Source organism: Lepisosteus oculatus, chromosome 15 (genome assembly GCF_040954835.1).
Source record: "Lepisosteus oculatus isolate fLepOcu1 chromosome 15, fLepOcu1.hap2, whole genome shotgun sequence".
NCBI lineage: Eukaryota > Metazoa > Chordata > Actinopteri > Semionotiformes > Lepisosteidae > Lepisosteus > Lepisosteus oculatus.
The window spans coordinates 12,540,964-12,565,000 of NC_090710.1; the positions used below are offsets into that span (position 1 = coordinate 12,540,964).

Genomic DNA, 24,037 nt, shown 5'->3' on the forward strand with positions numbered 1-24,037 from the left:
ATAATGACAAGTTTTTAATTCTCATTTTAGATTCTAAGGAACCCCCTATCAAGTTCTTTAACGTGGTATGAGTTGAAAAGTAACCAGAATATAGTAATATCATATGAACATGTATGCTTGTTATATTAGCCTTGTTCACAAAAGTTAAACTCCACACACGTCATATTTTGTGCAATTCTGATCTACATAAGGTGGAAATCTAGATATGATAACAGTAATGATATTGTCTTGCATTAGGTCCCCAACAGTGATAGAAGGCAATCAAGCTATACTAATAAGGAACCTTATATGAATAAGATTGTATTCGTGCTATGACTGTTGAGCTTATGTAATAAAGAAAACATGGAGAAAATAGAAACAATTAAAAAGTAATACCAGATTTGTAATTCTGTTACCACCTCCATAGAATCAGAAAATGTTCTTAAAAATTTATTTAACTCTCCATGCTTTTCACAATATACATGTTAAGGGTTTTGACAGAGTTACCAGTGTCGGAAGAAATGCTTATTTTGGATTTGGAGTTGATTTTAATTACAGGAGTGCATTCATTGGATAGTAAATAAAAGCAGAACATTTTCATTTGTTCCTCAAAATAATAATGGTTTCTTTTGTCAAAGAAAGTAGTGTTCCATTTAGAACAAGCCCATGCATAACTGTTTGCTAACAACATTAATTTACAATTTTCTAATGATGGTATTTTTCACATAACAGTTGTTAAAAGTAAAGCAATGCATTACTTTTTTACATGACTAGTGATCTATAAAAGTTGAATTAGGGTTGGGATCAGGGTTAGGGTTATGTTTGTGATATGTTGTTCCACACAAGTACAAAGTATTGTTCTTTCTTGTGGACCTCTGTTATTGGTAATTTGTATATACAGTATACTTTTCCCCGCAGAACTTTTAACCAACATCTACTAAAATCAAGATGTTGTGAGTTCATCTCTTATTGTATTCCATTACACTTTTTCCATGAAATAGTAATAGATGTGTTTTATAGATCCCAGGAATTACACAGAACAGCATGCATTGCTTATGTCTTTCTTACATATCCTATTAATAGTGCAATTTATATGAAGTTTATACTGTATGTGTGTGTTCCATTACAGTACATGTATCTGAGGTTATGATAAAGATTATTTAAAATATAGTATTATACGCTATGGATATCTAAGAAAGGATAAGTGTTGGTAAAAATCTTCTTTATATTAGCATATTTGTATTTGTATTTGTAAATGAATTTAATCAGTGCTCAGTAAAATACGGCATCCTTACACATTAGTAGCTATGCAACAGTTGTTCTTACATTTTTTCATGTCATCAGAAAGGTATGTTCAATGCTATAAATTCAGTGGCGTCTCTCTTCTAAATTATATACAGTGCAAATTAAAGGCAATTCTTTTCGATTATTTAATTTTTTAGTATTTTAAAAGTTTCTTGGTTGAAATGGAGGATATTTTTACAGTGGCTACAAGAAGTATTTTTACAGATAGCATAAAAGTGTTCATAAAATGATTAATACATAAATGTACTAAACATAGAATTTCATTGCGTAATCTTTACTAAGATGAAACTCTAAATCTAAAGAAATACAATTCAAAACATAAGATATAATTCTCAAAATATTTAATTATGAAACTCATTAATTACTAAAAAATCCAACCTAGTTTCAAGATTATGGCTACATACAGTACCTGCCGAATTGAGTCATTAATTTGATGAAAATAAAAGAATGGTTGATAATCTCATCAGGTTATCTTAATTCTGCACACCATTTTTTTCTGTTGTTACATTATGTAACATTTTAGGAATAAAATAAATAATTTGCTGAAACTTTGTGTACAGATTAATCTGTGTTATAATAATAATATTTGCTTACACTTATATAGCACTTTTCTGAACACTCCACTCAAAGCGCTTTACAGGTAATGAGGTCTCCCTCCACCACCACCAATGTGCAGCATCCACCTGGATGATGCAACGGCATCCATAGTGTGCCAGAACGCTTACCACACATCAGTGGGGAGGAGACCAGAGTAATGAAGCCAATTCATTGATGGGGATTATTAGGAGGCCGAGATTGGTAAAGGCCAATGGGAAATTTGGCCAGGACACCAAGGTTACACCCCTACTCTTTTCAAGAAACACCCTGGGATTTTTAATGACCACAGAGAGTCAGGACCTCGGTTTTACGTCTCATCTGAAGGACGGTGCCTGTTTACAGTATAGCGTCCCCATCACTATACTAGGGCATTAGGACCCACATGGACCACAGGGTGAGCGTCCCCTGCTGGCCCCACTAATACCTCTTCCAGCTGCAACCTTAGTTTTTCCATGGAGGTCTCCCATCCAGGTACTGACCAGGCTCAGACCTGCTTAGTGGGTCAGTGGGTTGCCAGTTGTGAGTTGCAGGGTGACGTGGCTGCTGGCTTACTAGTATAAAGTATAAAGTATAAAGCACTAGAGTGCACTTTAAGATGATTCTCTGTGGTAAATAAGTGGTAAAAATGCTATGTAAAATACTATAATACTTCTTAGTAATGCAGACATCTATTGCATGTAACTAATGATTAAATGGGTTGGTTTAAAAGCTTCAGGACATTAAGACAGGAAAAAGTATGCTTACACACTAAATAAAACCACTTACGTGACAACTCCAGAGAAATTACTAGTAATTCCTTCTAAATATTACTTGCTGGTTTGTTGTATATTTTAAAGTAATCAAATAAGTTTTTTTTAGTATTATTTCTTCAAGGTATTATATATCCATCCATTTTCTAAATGCTTTATCCAATTCAGGGTTGCAGGGGAGCCAGAGCCTATCCTGGTATGCAATGAGCACAAGGCTGGATGGGTTGCCAGTTCATCACAGGGCAGATGCAAATACACATATGCATGGACCAGGGCAAGTTTTCCCAGAAACCATTTATTCTACCAGTATGTCTTTGGACTGTGGAAGGAAGCCTGGGCACTTTTCAAAAGCCATCATGAACATGGTGAAATCATGCAAATTCCACACAGTTAACACTACAGAATTGACCCCAGGGCTGCAGCACTGCAAAGCAGAGATGCTAACCACTGTGCCACCTTGCCACATTGGTATTAAATATTAGTCAAATAAGTAGTTATTTAAGAATCATGTCAATGAAATTTTCATTTATATCATGGTTACATTTTACACAAGACACACACATTGAATGTGAACATTTTAAATGTTATTTATTTTTAATTTATGTATATGCTATTATCAGATGCATAGTATCTAGAATGTCCTAAAATCTAAAAAAATTACATTAAATTTAAGTGTGATGAACAATGCTATGGATTCAGCAAAGTAAAAAAAAAGATTTATTTAAATAATAAATAATAATACACTTTATTATATATAGCATCTTTAAAGGTGGCTTCTCAAAGTGCTTTACAGAATGACAACAGCAATAAGAACAATAAAAAATAAACAAGATAAACACAATGAGAGTATGCAGAGGAGACAGTAGATGGTGGAACAAAATACAGTAGGAGCAGAGGGATAAAAAATGTAACCAGTTAAGTAAACTCTTCTAAAGAAGAAGGCTTTGAGTCTGGATTTGAAGGAGTTTAGAGAAGGTGACTCTCTGATATCCTTGGGGAGAGAGTTCCAGAGCTTAGGGGCATAACAGGAGAAGGCCTTGTCACCCAAAGAGTGTAGACGGGCTTGTGGGACAGTTAGGAGACCAGAATTAAGGGAGCGAAGGCTGCAAGATGGGGAGTAGGGCGATAAAAGCTTAGACAGAGACATGTACTGAGGTGCCAAGCCATGCAGAGCCTTATAGGTGTGCAAGCGGATTTTGAAGTCGACACAAAACTTGACAGGAAGCCACTGCAAGGACTCCAGGATGGGAGTAATGTGATCACTTGCACTCGACCTGGTCAGGATTCTGGCTGCCGAATTTTGGACATTGTTGGATTGTTGGATTGTTCAATGTGGATTTAGATACCCCAGCGAGTAGAGCATTACAGTAGTTAATTCGGAAGAAGACAAATGTGTTGATCAGCTTTTCAGCCACAGTTAGTGATAACATAGGGCATAGTCTAGCAATATTTCTGAGGTGAAAAAATAAGTTTTAACAATATGCTGCATGTGTGGGTCAAATGTTAATCCTGAATCAAATATCACCTCATATTTAGACTGAAGCTCAAGTACAGTACCATCCACAGACAAGGTTAGAGGATTGGCTTTACAAACTTAATGGGAGATGCCAATAAGGATGACTTCAGTCTTATGACAGTTAAGATTAAGGACATTTTGAGTCATCAAAGATTTTATGTTAGAGATGCAATTAGATAGAGACAGCCACATCAGTGTCAGGTGTGGTATGGATGTATATTTGTGTATCATCAGCATAGAAATGATAGTTGAGGCTGTGCAATCTTAAAAGCTGACCAAGTGGAAACATGTAAATGCTGAAAAGTAGGGGACCCAGTATCGAGCCCTGAGGAACACCAGACTTAATAAGACCAATTCCAGACCTAAATCCGTTGAGAGACAATGTGACAGTGATTAGTGAGGTTAGACTTGAGCCATTTCAGAGCAGTGTCAGAAACTCCAAACACATTCTCAAGATGAGAAAGTAAGATGTCATGGTTAACAGTGTTGAAAGCAGCACTGAGATCAAGAAGAATGAGGATAGAGAGAGAACCAGAATCAGAATCTATTAGAAGATCATTCGTAACTTTGACCAGGGCAGTTTCTGTGCTGTGAAGTTGATGGAAACCAGATTGGAGGGGTTCGAAAAGGTTATTTACAATGAGGTGGTTATGTAATTGAAATGTGACAACACGCTCTAGAATTTTTGCAAGAAAGGGAAAGTTCCAATGACTGGCGATGAGGGAGGTAACGTGGTGGGGCAGTTAAATGACAATGAGGTTATTATAAAATGTAAAAAGTGGCTAAAATAAACAGTATGGATTAAAATACTGTAATATACAGCTAGAATATGCTGCTCTGTGGTTACAGAGAAGTAAAATACACAGCCTGTAGATATGTATACCTTGTTCACATTGAATAAGTGTAATTAGCAGGTTATACTGGCATATTGAGATTTAAAAAGATTAGTGCAATAGGGTAGGAGTTATTGAAGGATGCAGTTGAGAGCTAAGAGATCACAGGTGCTGAGTCTTGAACAGCAAGTGCTGGAAGGTGGTCAGAGACTGCAAATTTCTGATTTCTGTGGATAGTTCATTCCACTATTGAGGGTCAAATGTGAACAGACTTTGGATGTGGCATGACAGAGAGGAAGTATTCCCCAATTCTCTAGCAGACTAGAAGGAGCAGGGTGGGGTGGAATGTAGACAGGGACAAGACACTAAAGATAGCCAAGAACAAAGGGGAAGAGACAGATTTAGGAAAAACTAGGGCTTCAAATTAGGTCCAGCAACAGGGAATACAATACACTGTTATAATACACTGCATTATACAAGAAGGAACAGAATAGTGGTGAGATCATAAAAAGCCCTCATGTACAGGTACTGTAGGTAGAACAACAGGGAAAATTGTTTTCAATTTGTAAAGTGGATACCTGTACAGCAGGAATCAGTCTTCTGACATTTTAAGTACAAGATCATTTTTTTATTTAAGTGCAACCCAAGATCTGTTCCCATAAAAATGCAGAATACGTAGCAATACGAGTTGCTATTTTAAACGTATGTAATACCTAAAATTAATCTAAAATTAAGTATATACTTAAGTATGTACTGTATATGCTAATCAAGTCTCAGTATGACAACTGGAAGCAGTATCTACAAGTATCTGTAAGTGTGAGTTGTAGTTTGAAATAATAAATTCTTCAGACGGCCTCTGAGATGTTGCAAATACCTGCAAATATTTGATTATCTTCATTTGAAAGAGCACTATCTTACAGAAGTGTGCAGAAGCAAAGTAAACCTTTAACTGTAAAGCACAGAATAATAGGTGTACTCTTCTGTTTATCAGTTGCCAAAAATCATTATCCCTTGACTTAACTTTCCACTCAATATAATTTTGGAAAGCAATTATCTCCATATCAGTTCCACCAGTTCATGAATCAAACACATAATGGTATTTGCTAGCCATCCCAACAATGTATACATGAAGGAATAGAATTAAGGTAAACATGATGATTTCTTTTCACAAGTCTAATTCCTGGAAATTGTTAATTATTTTGAGTTTCTATATGTTATTATGCAAAGACTACTGTTTTTCTAACACTGTGTATAGTTCCATCCACACAGTGCCTTTACTTCCATCCATTTCTAATCTCTTTATCCAGTACAGAGGATTTGGAGCCTATCCCAGTAAGCGACGGACACAAGGCAGAATACACCCTGGACATAGCGCCAGTCCATCACAGGACAGACAGACACAAACACACACACACCAGGGCCAGTTTTCCCATAAACCAATTAACTGACCAGTATGTTTTGGAGTGCGAGAGGGAGTCATATCACACATATGGAGAAAAACCATGTAACCCAGAGGGAACATGTAAACCCCACACACACAGGATGGCAGGAATTGAACCTAGGACCCCAGTGCTGCAAGATAGCAATGCTAACCACTTCGCCACCATTATAAATGGATGGATATCTTAGTTATCTTTCTAGTTCACAGGTTTCCATGCATAATTTAATTTTGAGAGCCACTGAGACATCAGGTACTACTGTTGTATTTATGAAAAATTAACAAAACAAAAAACATACTAACAACTGTGCCATCCTATTCCTTAGTTAATACATTTTATTATTCATAAACAGTTAACATTGTTAGCAAAATATTTTGAATTATATTTAACCCTATTTTTTCTTTAGTTTTGTATTTAACTCATTATATGATAGTCAGACTTAATGTATATTTGAACAATGAAAATATATTTTTACAAGATTTTACATTAAGCACTTAAAATTAATATGGTTAATAATAGTAAACTGTAACATGCTGTAACAAGATCGGTTAAGCTGCAAAGAAAATGCTTTCAGAGAAAATGTTTCAGGTGTTGGGAACATAGATCTCCAATGCAATTTCAACCAAACCTGTTCCCACACACCCTGCCCCCACTACCATTAGAATATACCCAAAGCACTGAAATCTTTCGAGCTAATGATCAGGTGACCCGAGAGAGAGCGAGAGAAACACCAAGGGGTGCGGAACCAGGGAACTATTTACATGGAAAACGGGCGATCTCCCCAGACTGTCCGCCCGTTTCACTGTTACCTGGATACCTCTTTATTTAGAACTCACTAACACTGATTTTCAGTTTAGAAGGATTCAAGTAGGGTTTTAGATGAAAGGCAGCGACCTTAATCAAGCCCAAATCATAACTGAACCCTTTCAGAGCCTACATTACATTTTAGCGTTTCATTCTGAGCAGAAGACCCTCACACCTGAAGAAGGGGGAGGTGTCTTTCGCTGGAAATCTCGCTTGCTTCTACTTTACGAGTACACTGCTGGAGTGCTGGCTGTGACGAATTAAACCGGTTTCACAGGTTTCAATCACAGACCATGTGACATGGGAGTCAGGAAACTAACACACAGCGCCACCGGATTTGATAACGCTATAAAAACGCTATAAAATAATGTGACTAGGCACAGAACAAGTTTACAGCACAGTACAATAATAAATGCTGACCATGACTTTAGAAGCATAAATTGCCTTGCACTCAATTTAAACACAAGCTGTCTTTAGCCCTCTAAGCTGGTTCATACAGAAATGTAGAGATCCAGGCTCAGAACACACAGCTTCATTAGCGAATACATATGCAGGACAACTAGAGAAGACGTTTTACAGAGGATGGATTTTTAGAAACATCCCATCAGTGACATCACTGAAGTCAACTCCTAGGTACTGTAACTGTCGTGTGGATAGTTTCACAAGAATCAGACAAAGGTTTAAGCATCGCTTGTTCTAGATAAAACTGCAAAAAAAAACAACAACCCATAATGTACTTCTTTGCGGCTCTGTTTGCCCAAATCATATATTCACAATGTAAAATCTAGAAAATAATATTACGTAACCAAAATCCGCAATATGGAAACAGAACCTGTGTAATTGTTGATAGATGATGTACTCGTAACATTTTTTCAAGACGAACTACAACATTTAAAAAATTACTTGTATGTACTTGATATCTCTAATCAATCCACGGGTCCCAGCACAAAACGAAACTAAAACGCATACCGTTTCGCGCTTCTTATTAGTTGCTCAAAAGTAATTTGACCGTATGAAATGCATAATATAAACCTAGAAACATATACGTGAGCAGTACTTAAGCACTGTAGTATCGGTGTTAAGACATACCTCTCAAATACTGTAAATCAAGTTAAAAATATCTCTAGACCGATTCTGGTCATAATGAAACCATGTTTCGTGTATGTTTTCTTTAAAGTACCAAGACCAGCCATATACTGTATGTTTATGTTCCAAAATTAATATCGTTTATGGCCTTCACACGCGTTGCAGTATGCTCCTATTCTTTTTATGCTCAGCTACTAAGATTTCCCTTCAGTGGTAAAATTAGATATGAATATTCAATACTTAAACGGGCACAGTTAAGACATTAAATACACATATACATACTGTATACAGTAGAGTTTTCATACGGTAATATGTTTATGTTCCTAAATCAATCTCTTTTATGAGCATGTGAAAGGCATGGTGAATCGATTCTCAAAAATTACTGTACTTTGCATGATTGGAAACAAATGCGTGATTGCGAAATGCTGTGGTGTTACTTTTACAAAGACAGTCAATGAAAAAAGGAATGTTGACCAGGGCAATACTTTGAGTTTACACTTACAGCTTGTCCAAGGTCATTCATTATTAATACTATTAGTAATATCTTCGTTAAAGACTGATGGCCACAGCTCAAACATGAGAGGTTGAGCGTTATTAGCTCCACCTTGCGGAAATTCCGGATACTATTATTTTGCTTGTTGTATTATAGGAGAATTTATGGTAACTAGCGGTATTTACCGGTAGCTTGCGGTAGACTGCGTACAGCGTACCGCAAAATAATGCGGTATCGCCCGCGCATTTTGAATGGCTGCATCTGTAGGTGTTATCTGACAGCTCACTGTACACTTTGTTCCTTGATTTAAGAAAAGTGACAATTGCTGGCTTGAGATCTAAAACTTTACATGACCTTCCCTCAACTTAACAACCTCACTTCACTATTGAGAATTAGTTCTCTGCAGACAGCATCAATAATCATAAAGATTAAAAAATGTAGCATGTTCTAGGTGTCAGTAATGGGATATGAAAACTCCAAGGGAAACAGGTTAGTGCTGTAAATGATGGTGCTTTTCAGTCTGGGCCAGAATTTCCAGACCAGTGCCCCTAATATGACAAGGGATACTGTTCTGTAGTTATTGCCATCCTTTGCGTGAGATCATAAACTCAAAGTCCTGACTACTTGGTTATTAAAAATCTGACTGCACTTTTTAAAAGACTAAGGGTGTTAATCTCAGTGACTTTGTTAAATTTTACTTTTGGTTTTCATATTCTGTAGTAGCTTCCCTAAAGTTCTCATTTTAAACATGTGTCATTGATTTTTTCAGCAGTGGCCACTCACACTACAAAACTAAGACTTTCAAGTTGATCAATGTAATGAGTTGACCTAAGCTATGCATATTCAATATGTGATATAATAAGATATGCATGTTCAATACAATATCTATACGTCTACTACAAAAACATTTTCCTAATGATAACTGAAATTTCTGTTATTAAAAGTATTTTTTTTTTGGTTGATGCTATGCTCATTTTAATCACAAATAAAATAAAGATGTCCGGTATAAATGTTACATCAAAATAGTATTGAAACATTTTATTTCTGTTTTTTGCACTGAAATTAGAGAGAATTGAATGGGAAAATGCTGATGATCAGTAAAAAGTCTATTAAGATACGGTATAAAACAACATCTTTAATAAACATTATAAAAATACATATTTATACAGTATATTTTCTATGCTTCATATATGTGCACATGGTTAAATTAGATAAGATCTTGAATGAAATATGAGTCCACTAATGCGATTGTGAATTGTTTTGTTGGGAATGTGAGAAGCAAAGCTTTAGAATCCCTATGACTGTGCAGTGGGCTCTGCAAAGAAAGGTTGGAGCCCAATCCTCTAGACTCTTGCCTAGAAATGTTCTTAGTCAGCAAGAAGTCTGGTAAAGAAAAGTTTTCAGTCAACCAGGACCATGTGTTTTGCAGGTTTAAAATACTACATTCAAATATCCCTGCCCTAAAAATGTCCTTGTGTTTACTGGTTCTAAAGCACAATGGTTCCCTTTTTAAAAGTGTGTGGTGTCTAGCCAAGTTAGCTTGGGAGTGCCTATCTAGCAAGTTTTAGAGGTTGTCATTAAATCAACAATTTCTAAAGATCTTGGAAAATATATATGATAACATTTAGGACAAAGACATGAAGACATTTTATCCCGCAATGACTAGACTTCCCTTAATTGAGCAAAGTACTTGTTAAACTGATCAATAGCTTACAAGAGTTCCTAGTCTTTAAAGACAAAAAAAACAACAACAAATGATTAAAGGGTGACCTATAAAATCTGGATTGGGTCTGTCTAGGACCAGGGTTGGAAACCCATTCTTTCCTACCAGGATATACAAATAGAAATATTCTGGCTTTATAGCCCAATATTTGACTATTTTGAATTTATTCTATTACAACTGTAAGAGCTAATAATATGAAACATTTGTTTAGACTTAAAGGGCTCACATTCATCTCTCATTAGAATATTAAATAACTTATGTATTTACCAGTATTTCCAAATAACTTATTTGATTATTTTAACAAAATGCCCTTTTTAGTGATTTACTGTAGATATCATGCACATAATTTCAAAACATGTAATTGTAGATACTTTACCAGCTGAAAAAATATTAGAGAAGTTTATTACAGTCCATAAAGTGTACAAATCAGATCATTATTCTGTTCTTGTCACTTGTTTTGTTGTTTGAGCTCATTTTTCTAAAGAACTACATACCAGTTTTTGTGTCTACTCACAAAGTCTCATCCTGTGACACATTTGTTCCTTTCAGAAATAGCAAATGTGGATAGCCTTTTAAATTATATGTATGTTTAGATTTAGAACTGTTTAAACTTTTGTTATTAGAATTCTAGAATGCATTTTTTTGGAAACTTGCATGAAATACAGTACTTTGGATATCCAAATTCAAATATATATAAGTATTTAATATTACATTAATGAGGTTCATCTGAGCCACTTAGGTCTGACTTAATTTGTTTAGAGTTATTAATAAATAAAACTTAATCATTTTGATTATATTATCAATTAAATAGAATACTCCAGAAAATAAACATAACAAAAGAAGAGCATTAACAGATTTGTTTTGTGCTCTTCGTTCTAGTCACAGCGGCGTGTAACATTTCACCTCCCTGATGGCTCCCAGGAAAGCTGCAGTGACAGTGGTCTAGGAGACCATGAGCCTGTGGGCAGTGGAACGCTCATCTCACACCCTCTCCCTCTGGTTCAGCCGCAGGACGAATTCTATGAGCCAGCCTCACCTGACAAGAGGACTGAAGCTGATGGAAACTCTGACCCCAACTCTGGTAAGTCTTTATCGTTACTTTTACTTTTATCTAGTTACTGTATATTTGTTTGCATTTTAGGCATGTGATTGAAGGGCAAAAACTTTTTTTTTTATTTTGCCTTTCTAAGTAATATTCTCTTTCAACATTTCTGTTTCCATCTTAATACCCTAATGAAAGATCTGCAAAAGCAGTAGGCTAGATTTACTAAAGGTTGCTCATACATAAATACATTAAAAGGATTGCTGTTTCAAACATGTAAAAAGCAAAAATGCCAAGTGACTTACTGTACATGTAAAGTAGATAGATTGCACATCAGGGCTGTCCAATCTTGTCCTGGAGGGCCAGTTTTTGCAGGTTTAATTCCAACTCAACTCTTGCCAAACAAAATAAGGTAGTAACTGGCGTAATTTGACTAATTTATTAGCTTCTCCCAGCTCTTCAGCTGTTGCTGCTTTAAAGAGACCTTGAATACCTTCTGATACACTGCCTGTCTGAGACAAGGATTAGACAACCCAGTTGTATATCCAATCATCATAATATTTAACTTTTAATACAGTCCAGTACAATAAATTTAGTTCATGTTATTGATGAGTGAAATCCTGTATTGTTATTTAAACATCTCAACAAGTAATTGTTAATCTTTTTCACATCAATTTTTGTTAAACCTGTGTTTTTGGCTTTTCTATACTAGTCATGCAGGATGTTTCAATCTTTTTTTGAATCTTTTGAATTTTTAAATCAAATATTATTTTTAAAATTCCCTCCTTTCAAGCTGAAACAAATTAATTGAATTGCAGAGGTTAAACAATCAAACTACTGTACATCCTAATTTCTGTATTATGTTACAAGGCAATGGGCCTTATGTTTGCATCCTAATTTTGTAATACAACTGCAAACAACAGAGCCTTTTTTGAAAAATATACTATAATTAAAAACTAACAAACTAACAATTAAAAACACACAAAATCAAAACTGAAACAAAGCTTAATGAAGTGGGTTTGTTCTCATTATGTGTATCAATTAGGCTAGTAGTACAACAGAAAACCTGGTATTGACTTTTTTTAATGAAATACAAGAAGTTAGACAGATCTTATTTCTGATTTGTTGTCTTTCTTATTTTCATGTTGTCTTTTATCATGATTAATCATGATTTATCACTAATTAAAATTTTGTACCCTTAACCCTTGTTGTTAAAAATCATTTGGATACTTGCATTCAGGTTGACTCAAGAGGAAATGCATTGATTTAAGAAATTATTGTTTATATGAAAGGATTAGTTTTGTTTGAGTTGGCAGAATAAATGAAATTCAATAACAGGAGAACAGCAGGAAGATGTTTATAGTTGCTCAAGTGATTCCATCTTGCCAATGACCTAGTGTGTCTATTCACTGACAAGAAACATTTGCAGAAATCTGGCCAATATATTAGCATAAGACAAATGATCAAATACGTGCTACTAGTTTTTGAAGAGATAGAAGTACTTATCCTGTACAGTATATGGTATGCTTCAACTAATACTCCCATTGCTTACATTTACCATTGGTGCAGCTATAATAACAATCGTTTTATTCTTTAGTGATTAAATCAATCTCTTGTCCAATCAATAGGGAGTAGAGTGAGAACATGAAAAATGTATTTTTGGTCTGGCACCCTGTTTGGTGTTCACATAAGGTATGCAGTACCATTTATACAGTGAATATAATAAAAACAATAGTTTGTTAGTTTTCAGTATCTCCTTACATTAAATGTACGTTGATATCTCAGTAAAACTGACATTTACAATCTTTGTAATGTGTTCTTTTTGTTTTTGGAACTGAATTTTAGGAGTAGAGATTTTTTCATTTCAAAATTCAACAAGGATTTGACAGTTTAAAGGACAATAGGGACAGACAGAGGAAGAAGAGCTGTGTGATTCATATAATTTCAACCATGCACAGTATGCTATATTTACTGTATGTGTGCCATAGCGTGCTACTGAATCACATAGAATTATCACCAATACTTTCCTTTGTGGCTTGTAACTATTTTAAGTCTCATGTTGTCCCACTTAATCAGGATGCTTCATAGGGTTCTATGCGGGGACCTTTACTTTTTAGTATTTACACATTGCTTCTTGGTTGGATCATTTGTCATTATGTTTTTTTATTTTAGATTCAAAGCTACAGTATGTGGTTGAGTGCTGTTCAGTGTGCAATAAGATGCTAACAATCCATATGACAGATATAAAAATAAAGAAAAATGCAAAACAACTTGAAACCCAGCTTTGGACCCGGTAAAACCAAGAACATAACTGAAAAATACATTACAAACGTAAGTGAAAAGATAGGTCTTTAAATGAGATTTAAAAATATCCATAGTCACAGAGTCCTTGATAGATTGATCAGTGAATTCACAGATGTGGGGCTGCACACACTTTATGTGAACCTAAGAACTGATCTTACTGTAGGTCAAGTAAGAAGGCCTGAATCAGCAAATCTCAGAGTAAGAATTGGACTATAATCATAAAATAAGTCCTAAAATAACCTTGAAACCATTCAATGCCTTTAATATAAACTGAGAAATGTTAAAGTCCACTCTAAATTTCAAATTGTGATTTACAAAGGGTATGAATTCTATGGTGATGTAGAGTACTTTTAGTTATCATATGAGCCATAAAACTTTAGACAAACTGAACTAGTTAGTGTCTTAGAAAATACAGTAGTAAGAAGAGAATTACAGTAGTCTGGTCTTTATGGAATGTGTCAATATTTGTGGCATGTGTCAATATTTCAGCATCTGACAAAAAAAGCAAGGGTCTTAGTTGAGCAATGTTATATTGGTGGAGGAAAATAAATCCTGTGCAGTGTGTAACAGTTATTTAAAACAACAAGGGGTTTAAAATAACACCAAGTTTTATAACTTAATCAACTTTGCAAACTTCTATCATCTTATAGTTTGCCATGAGAAAAATGCATTTAATTCAGTATCTTAAAATGATAGACACCTTTAAAGTGGAGAACCCACAGGAGTAATGTATAATGTCAGTAGAAAATCTGCAAATAAAGTGTCATCACCATAGCAGTAAAACCAAAGTTCACAATGCCAAATGCAAATTGTAAATACTAAATAGTGAATAGAATGCAGTGAAAACAGACAAGATTTACAATAACAAAACTAAAACATATCTTGGTCTGGAAAATATCATCAAACCACAAAAGTTTGAAAGTCTATTGCTAGATCCTGATGCTGGATTTTGGCTTAACAGGTGGTTTGTAACACTGTTGTAAATAGCAAAGCATACTGGAGATGCCAATTGACATTTTTGTCACATTCAGAGATCAATTTCCCATAATAATGTAAACTATTCATTTAATGTAGTGTTTAAACCATACATTTTATAGGTGATACTGTATTTATGATTAAAAAATTAAATTATTAGAGATCTCAGAAGTTAGCAGTTATCACCTAGAGGTAAGAGTGTAAATGATTTATTGAGAAAAATACCTAAAGCTTATACTTTGTTTCTCCTGAGATTAAAATAAAATGAAAAAAATATATGCTTTTGGGAAAGGTATACGATTTTAACGACACAATGCACTGCATTTACATTAAAAAACATGCAAGTAAATAATTTCCATTAAAAATCAACTACATACTGTATATTGAAACACAACAATGTTACATACTGTATATAAACCAATTAATATATATTCTAAAAGAGCAAAGATATCTTCTGTATTTTTTTAGATTGTATGACATTACAGAGACATTTTGGAGCCTAATTTATAATATTGTATGTTGAATAATGTTGTATGGCAAAATTTATGTTAGATTTGTTTTCATACAAGATTTCACTTTTAACAATACGTACTGGTTTAAAAAGTTAGAAATATGTATTTGTATTAATTAAGTTCTGATTTATGTAATATTGGAGGTCTGTGATACTCATTATATGATTTTTTTTTCTGGGCAATATTTATCTTATTGTTTTATTTGTTTAAATATTCTACATTTACTTCTGCAATACCATGTGCTAGAGCTGTATTTGAGATCATTATACTCTCATGTGATTTTATTTGTGATGATTTCATCCCTCACCTGCCTTATGAGGCACCTGCTCAGCAGATGTTGCCATGGCTTGCTAAGGTGTGAATATGAATCCCTGGCTGACCCCCTCTCCCCCAGGCCAGAGTAATGTTTGCAGTGTAGAATTGCACATCACACATGACTGACTCACCATTCACACAACAACACAACATATATTGTCAAAAATCTGAACCGTGCCAGCCCAACATGGACATAACACCTGTCTACAGTACCTCTTAGGGAGAATATTTAAAATATTGCTTTCTTGTGTCATAGAGGGAGTTTACCAATGGTGCTTTTCAAGTGGTGAATTGTTTGAAAACCTAATTACGTTGGAGTTTTTCAGATGCAGGACCAAGGAAGATTATTATAGGTACGGATAACAGTAATAAATATTATTTTGTTATCTTAACAGTGATTTTACATAAGGAAATCACAGTTTCATGTGGCATTGGTGTTTCCATTAGAAAGTTGCTTAGATTTGATATTTTACAATAAATAAAACACATTTAAATGTAATTCATTCTGACCTTTCTGAAGGCTTTGATTTTAGGCTAGTAACTCTATGTGAAAATAAACCTATGTGAATATAGGCTGTCCATTTCATTGTCGTTTGTCTTCCATCTTCTTACTACAAATTTAATTAAAAAGCACATACAGTACCTGATAAAAATACCCATAACAGTATAAAATATTTTAAAGGCTCACTGAATGTAAAAAAATATCAGTTTTATTTCTAACATTCAAAATGTGACAAGAGTAGTTACTGTAAAGACTGTATGTGTTTCTACATATACATTCTGCATATAAGGAAAAATTGACCCAATTAAGATAAAAAATACAATTTTTTAAAGATATTTTTCTCTTTCATAGTTCTAAAACTTAACTGATTCTGTTGTTATAAGATTCTCTTTTGTTGTTATTTTGATAACAATTTGAGCACACATATTTGCTTTCTTAGTTATGGTCCTTTATTTTGCTGGATACGTCCATTGAAAAAAAAAAGTCTCATTTACAATGGTGACCTAGCTATGAGGTTCAAACAATTGTTGCACAGAGAACAGAGCAGTGAGAAAAAGAACAACAATTGATAATATGTAAATACCATAACAGGGCATACAATAATAGGATGGGGCAGTGTTAACAACTGCAAATGTCAGGCATAAAAAAATAATCATATAACTGAAAATGTCTTCAGATACAAAGGTGGAATGTTTCCAGGTATTGTGCTTGTTCCAGTCATTGACAGCAACAAATTAAAAAGGAACAAGTAGGGCTTAATTTAATGCTGAAAGGTGAAAAAGTATATATATATATGTTCATAGTATACAGTGTGCTCTAGAAATGTTCAGTTTGATAAAAGTAGCACATCTTTAATTTGTAGAAACTGCAATACATTGTTCCGGTAAGGTGTTTTCCAAATGTAAGATCTGTAAATCAACCTAAAACAATTAAGTGTTTGTTTATTAAAGAGAGAGAGCAAATCAATCTAAGAATAAGCAATACATTACACAAGTTCAATGCAAGTTCAGGGTGGAAGTGATCAATCTTATGCATAAGCCAAAGGGTACTGTGTAAGACATTAAGTTTTCCAAGACCACCTTTAGAGGCCATTCTGTGAACAACATCATCACAGTTCAAGACAATGAGCATTGACATCTGAACTAGTGTACTCTTTGTAGAAGCAGAACGTGAAAAGCATTTTTTTTGTGTGAGAAAGATAACCAAGCCTTTAGTTTAAAATTGAATAGGTTATAAGAGCTAAAGCAACATCCAAAGATGGGATTTGTCTTACTAGAAATAAAAAAAAACAACATACTCAATACTACTAAAGTAGTTTGCAACAAAAAGCTGACTTTTATTGAAACTAAGCTGCAAATTATTACTTAACTTAAAGTGATTCATATAAGATGGAGTCATAGGTTTAAAGGTCAATGTGATAGTGGCCTAATGCTTTAGAAATATTGTTTATATAAATAGATAAAAGAGAAGAACCTGGGATATAATCTTTTAAAAAAGGTATTAACTGGATGTGGTTATGAAACAAATCTGTTAGATTTGACACACTGTATATGGTTTCGTATTAAGGGCAATACTACTCAACTTCATATAAGACCAATAATACACTACTTTCATAAGAACTGCATATCCACATTATTAATTTTTTTTAATTTTTATTAAAAATGATAGCTGTGTAAATGTCATTTTTGTGTACAGTGATTATAATAACATTAAGAACTTCTAAAGCAGCTGTAACACACCCATGCCAAAAATGAAAACCCAACTGCATGTCATATATGATATAATTGCAGTCTAAAAAAGTTTTCCATGTTCTTAGAAATGCAAGGCAAAATTAATATATGTCCATAGGAGTTAGGGGTTGACTTAGCACACTCTTTAAAAAGAGGGAGAACAAAAGAACACTTACAGTCTGCTGGGATTTTAGCTGTATTAGAAAAGAGATTGAATAAGTGGGTCAGTAGAGCGAATACTATATGAGCAGCAAGTTTTAGAAAGAAAACAATTGTGACCAGTGGAATTATAACTGTCAATTTTGCAAAGCTCAGTTCATACTTCTGATTCAGTAGCTTGCTGTTTCATAAAACTGAACAGGACTCTGGATCTTGTATGTATCAAACTGAACTGAATCAGCATTATTGTTAAGTATCGATCTATCAAAAACACACTAGTTGTTTTAGGATGTAGAGCTTTATACATGTTGTGCATGTTAAATTAATGGTAACTTGGAGCCTCTCAGTTTATGGTATATAAGGAAGAAGACTTTCACTATGAAAATTATTTATGAACAATTTCACTTCTTTGATGGAAGGATTACAGTATATATGCTGAGGATCTGTTTTATGCTTAAATGTCAGAACCTTGCTTTTGAATACTTTGCATGCCATCCATGATGAAATCAGCACCCACATTAGTGAAAATCCAAGCAATGTACTGTATCTGTAAAAGCAAAATATTAGTATTTAAAGATATAACATTATATATACAGTTATTTTTCTCAATAATATTAATTTTGTAGGGTAAATATTATTTGGGTAAAGATGTGACATGTACAGGTATTGATTGTTTATCGAATTATGTTATTGAACATTACCATTTACCTTATATATCATTATTCTGTTGCTCAAGTATTGTGTTCTAACAAGAAGTTAGAACATATCTTGTAAGCAAATATATGTACAGTAGCTGCACCACTGTGTGCTGCCATTTCTTCAGAAAAAGAAATGTTTTCATAATACTACATTACATATACAGGTGTGGACTTTTTTGGGTATCAGCTTGTAAGCATAAGATCTTGTGAAGTTGTCAGCTTTTCTTGAGAGTAATCTTGCCCATACTTCTAGTGCTAAACATAACACAACAAAAGTAGTGAAGGCTATAATGTGATCAGAACCAAATTGTTGAAGTCACTGCATTTAAATTATCATTAAGGGAATATCCAACATTAAAAAGCAAACATAAACCATCGTATATCAAACTACAATTGAGAATGTTATACTCCAAAAGATCTTCATATTGCCACACTGCCAATCCAAAATATTATTCTGTTACAGCTTAGGTGACTTAGAAGTGTCTCTTAGATTTTAGATAGTTTGTGACACTAGAAAGAGTAAACACTTCAAACTTCAAATTAGACAGGATGTTTGCTGAGTTCTGGAAGGTCCCTTGAGCAGAAACACTTGTAAAACTTTACCCTAGTATACCTAGGTAAATTGTAGATTAATGGTTGGCAAGGAGCAGTACATGAACACACAATATAAAATAACATGAAGAGCAGGAGAGGGAAAAAAAAGAAAAAGGAATGAAGAAAAGAGTCAAGAGTTGGAACGTGAAGCTTGTGCCAGGCTTGAGAGCAGCTACTTCATGATCATCCAAACAAAACCTGACTGGAGCTAAGTATTTGAACCTTCTTAGAGAGAGCGTGCTTTTCTGTGTTTTTAGGGAACCTGGGTTTCCTGGGTTAAAGATACCTCAGTTAGAAACATTTTTTCCTGCTTAAGGTGCATTTGTTTGGATAGGGATATAGGCTCCCATTTATTTTGTGGCATATGAGGTGCAGAGAGATTTAACTGCAGGTTGCGTTGTATTTAGTTAGAAGGCAGCTGACCTCTTGTGTGGCCTCTGTAGGTATATTAAGGGTTTAATGCTTAGTAGCAGTCTGGGGTTTTCTGGGTGACCGGAATGTTAGGCCCCTGAAACGCCTTGTATGTAAATACTGTACACAAAGTAACTTGTGTGTTGTATGTTGTGTGTAGAATAGTTTGTGTTTGTGGATTGTTACTCCTTTCAACAAAGCTGTGCTGGAGAACAAAGAATTAACGTACTGTACATCTAATTATACCAGCCACTCGGGTATATTGCTAGAAATCACTTACAAGTTGGGAGAAATAATTATTTCACTTATTGACTAAACTGCCCAGTCAAATCCTGATTTTCACCAGTTTCATAACCCCACATTTGTAACAATTCCATGTCCTGTCCACTTTATTAATAATGAATAAAGTGAATGTACACTCAATTAATGTGCACTCATGATTTACATAGTTCTTCCTTTTCTGATTCTTTTTTTTTATTTAACCAGACGACAAAATCTTATTTCCAATAGAAAATGGAGAGTATACACCAAGGCACTTACTGTAGCATAGTACAGTATATGTGTATAGTTCCATATGTGAAAAATGTATGATGATGGCTAAACCTGTGATGCATTATGCACATATCTCCAGGATTTGTCATTCTGCTCTTAGTTTACAATTTCATGAGACATTGCTCACAAAAGTCTCTGAATATTCTTACCTCCCACAATGAGATAAGGCTTACTTTATATACCCAACTGTACTACTATTTCACAGCTCTCCTTATTCGGTATTGAACAGAGTTGTGGTCAGAATGCTCAGTGGCTGTAAAATCTATACAGGTATCCTTAATACTCCTGTTGCACACAATACATTGTAGCTGATGTAGATGATAATGTTTTAGTAATACATGGAAGCAGCAGATCGTAAACAATAGTTATTAGAAAATGACATCTAATGGATTTAAAAAAAATACATTCACATCAAAGTAATGATGAGTTTGCTTCTGAATCAACAATTTTCATTGACGTTGCCATTACTTGATTATTAGATAGTACGCTGGTTAATGATGAAAAAATGTTAACATGGAGTACAAATTTACATACACATATAAGTAAGAATATCAAAAGGTCTGGTTCATAGAAAATTTACGTTCAAAGTATAGTAATACATCATTAGAGAGATGTTAATGACTAAAAAGAAGGCTTATTTTCCTCTTGAAGGTTTATTTGATGGTTGCAGTGTTTGAGTTATTACACCTCTGCATGAATATTTAATTGTATGAGATTAAAAGGTAATTCTGTAATAAAATTTAATTTTCTATGGTCAAAACCCTGATGGATTAGATGTGTGGAATATTCTTTCTTTTAGAAAACATATGAGTGCATATTGGTGGCATGGTGGCACTGCTGCCTTACAGCTGAGGCCCTGTGTTCATTTCTGAACCTGAGTGCTGTCTCCCTAGTCTGTATATTCTCCTTGTGTTTTTGTGGGTTTCCTCTAGGTCCTCCAGTTTCCTTGTAAATGTGTGCATATCTGTCTGTGACCGTGTGTGCCCTGTGATGGAGTGGCATCCTGTCCAGGGATAGATGGATTACAGTACATACCATTTAATGTTGCCTAGATGAAAAGTTTTAAAGTTTAATGCCCTTTGTGTGCACCTCATCTCTCTCATTGATTTAAGTAATATTAAACAATGCTAAATCTGATTTTAGTGATTGTAAATTCCCAATACTACTTTTAAGTTTTGATAATAAACCCATTTGTCAACTTTTGCTCTCACATCAGTTTAAGAACAAAACAACAGGCATAGACTACAGATGTTTATTTAGGAGATTCAGGTATCCACAGTCTCAAAATGTTAAAAAATACTATTGTTACTACCCCAAGTGTCTAGGGGTAAAGGGGTGTAACATTTAGGATAGTTCTTTTGGAAGCAGGTGGGTTCTGGTGAGGGACTAGGAAGCGTGATAACAAAGGTGGGTGCAAAAGTTATGATTTTAAGTTGAATAAGTGGCTGGTAAGACACGATAACACACAGGGTAAGGAACTAGAGTGGTGCCAAAGAAAATAAAATAAACAAAAATGGAGCTGGCTAGGAAAGTGAGGGAAAGCTAATCTGACTACAAACACCCTAGCTAACCTCCACTGACTACCCAAAACCATACAAGGCAAATGGCACTCACCCGTACTTAACTAGTGTTACTAATACAAAATCAACTAAGTGTGTAGAATGTACCCAACAACCTAAACTAACCTTATACACAACAGTTCACACAAAAACACAAGTGAACTAGGAATACAAATAAGGAAAAACAAGAGCAATAAACAGGAACAGGGTACAAAAGAACACAAAGGTTGAACATATAACACGTTAGGACAAGGTAATGGCAAAACAAGGATAAACACAAACAAACAAAAGTACAAAGAAATGAACAGAAACCAACAAACAACAAAGCCAAAGCTATATGAAAATACACACACACAAGGCAAAACAACAAACCGACAAAGCTGAAGCAAAAGCGAAACAAAGCGAAATGAAGCAGAGCAAAACCAAACAGGACTGAAGTCAAATGAAAGGCCTCTTCCTTCAGAAAACCTCCATGTTATATGTTGAATAAGATGCACTCTGATTGGCTGAGAAGCTAATTTATCATGATGTCGTATGGAACAGTGGTGTAATGGTGGGCCAATGGGGAAGGGGAACAATCAAAGGTCAGTAGTGTGGAACATAAAAAAACACACACAGACCACACACTGGGATGTAACACTATGCAACATTTCTTTTGAAAATATATGAAGTTTTCTATTGTCATAAATAGACATATGCTGCCTTAATTAATTTAAATAAAATAAATCTAATCAAAGTTTATCAAATGCACAACAATACATCATGCAGCAGTAGTTGCTGGCAATGAAATGTCTTTTAAATATTTTATTTATTTATTTTCCAATTAATCTATTCACAGTTCATTCTCAAGTTTTTATACACAGAATCACAAAATATATTAACTTATCAGTAAAATGATCAATTGTTCTATAAAACATTTTACAAAACACTCTTTAACAAAAACTACCCCATAAAAGTAACACCGTTTTGTTTTTAAGATAATTATAAATCTAAAATCAAAATGCAATTTATATTGTTGGATACACTGTTGTTGACTATGATTAAAACTATTATGGATTAGGTAGTATTTGACACTTATACATTTAACTATAAACTCATGCAATATAAAATATGAATAAGAAACAAAAAGGGAAATTATTCAATGATTTTCTGTGTTTTCTAATATAAAATGTTTGTAATGATGATGATGATGAAGAGGATAACATTATTATATTGTTTTCAAAAATTGATATATATTCATTTTCTTCTTCTTTGAGACATAGGATATCTATGCATGCATTCAGTTTAATTCTGTTTTTCCTGGTGAGGGTCACAGCCCATACAGGATTTAGATTTAGTATCTCAGCCTTCTGTTGATTGCCATAGTGTATCAGGGAATGGTAGGAAAATAATTAATTTATGAACTGGCAGAGATCCACAAAAGGGCATATTTTCCAAGGCAATAAAAAGTAATCTACTATATGTGTATAAGTAAGAACAATGTTTGTATGTTAATTTATATGATACAGCCAACTTCTCATTAACACAGAAGGCATGCAACACTTCTGTCTCATCATTATCTCAAGCATTTCCGTTTTGGGTAGTAAAAAGGAGCAGATGGCAGAAGCTGTAGTTTTGAAAGTCAATAGCAAAAATATGAAACTGGTCGGCTACAGAAAAGCACTTTACAAAGAGATGCTTTTAGCCGAGCTGTTTAGCAGAGAATTCTCTCGCAATTGAAGAAAATAAATAAAACTTATTAAAAGCATCATTGATATCATTCAGAAACTCTATGAGGATAAAAAATATAGGATTTCACATAATGTAGCTTCAATTATAAACTTGGTTCGAAAACGTATTTAGACACTTAGGATTACATGCGTTTGTCTGAGTGCTACGTAAGTTTTATTCTTATCTGTACAGATGAAATACACAATGAGTCGTGAAAAGTAGACAGCTGAATGAACTTTAAATATATGAAAAAGTATTGATTGCATTCTGTAGTGTGAAAAAAGCTTTACTTTCTTTAAAGCAGTCAGCACATTTTCATTCTATTCAATGGTATTATATAGGTCATGTTTCCCACTGTTAGCGGTATTGTATCCAGCAATTTGATTTCACCATTGTTTGTTCTCTTAGCAACCATTTCAATTAGCAGCCAGCAATGCTGTATTTTGATTA

The 24,037-nt window shown here is 34.1% G+C and overlaps 1 protein-coding gene across 4 annotated transcripts in view; it reads left to right on the top strand.

Annotated features, from left to right (window-relative positions):
• LOC102696991 (protocadherin-9) overlaps positions 1-24,037 on the top strand; it is a 354,468-nt gene that overhangs the window by 201,044 nt on the left and 129,387 nt on the right. For 2 of the 4 annotated variants that reach the window (XM_015363629.2, XM_006638987.3), the window contains one exon: positions 11,404-11,605. In XM_015363629.2, the coding sequence (XP_015219115.1) occupies positions 11,404-11,605 (202 nt within the window). The remainder of the gene's footprint in view (positions 1-11,403; positions 11,606-24,037) is intronic. The other 2 variants (XM_015363630.2, XM_015363631.2) reach the window with 1 other exon arrangement.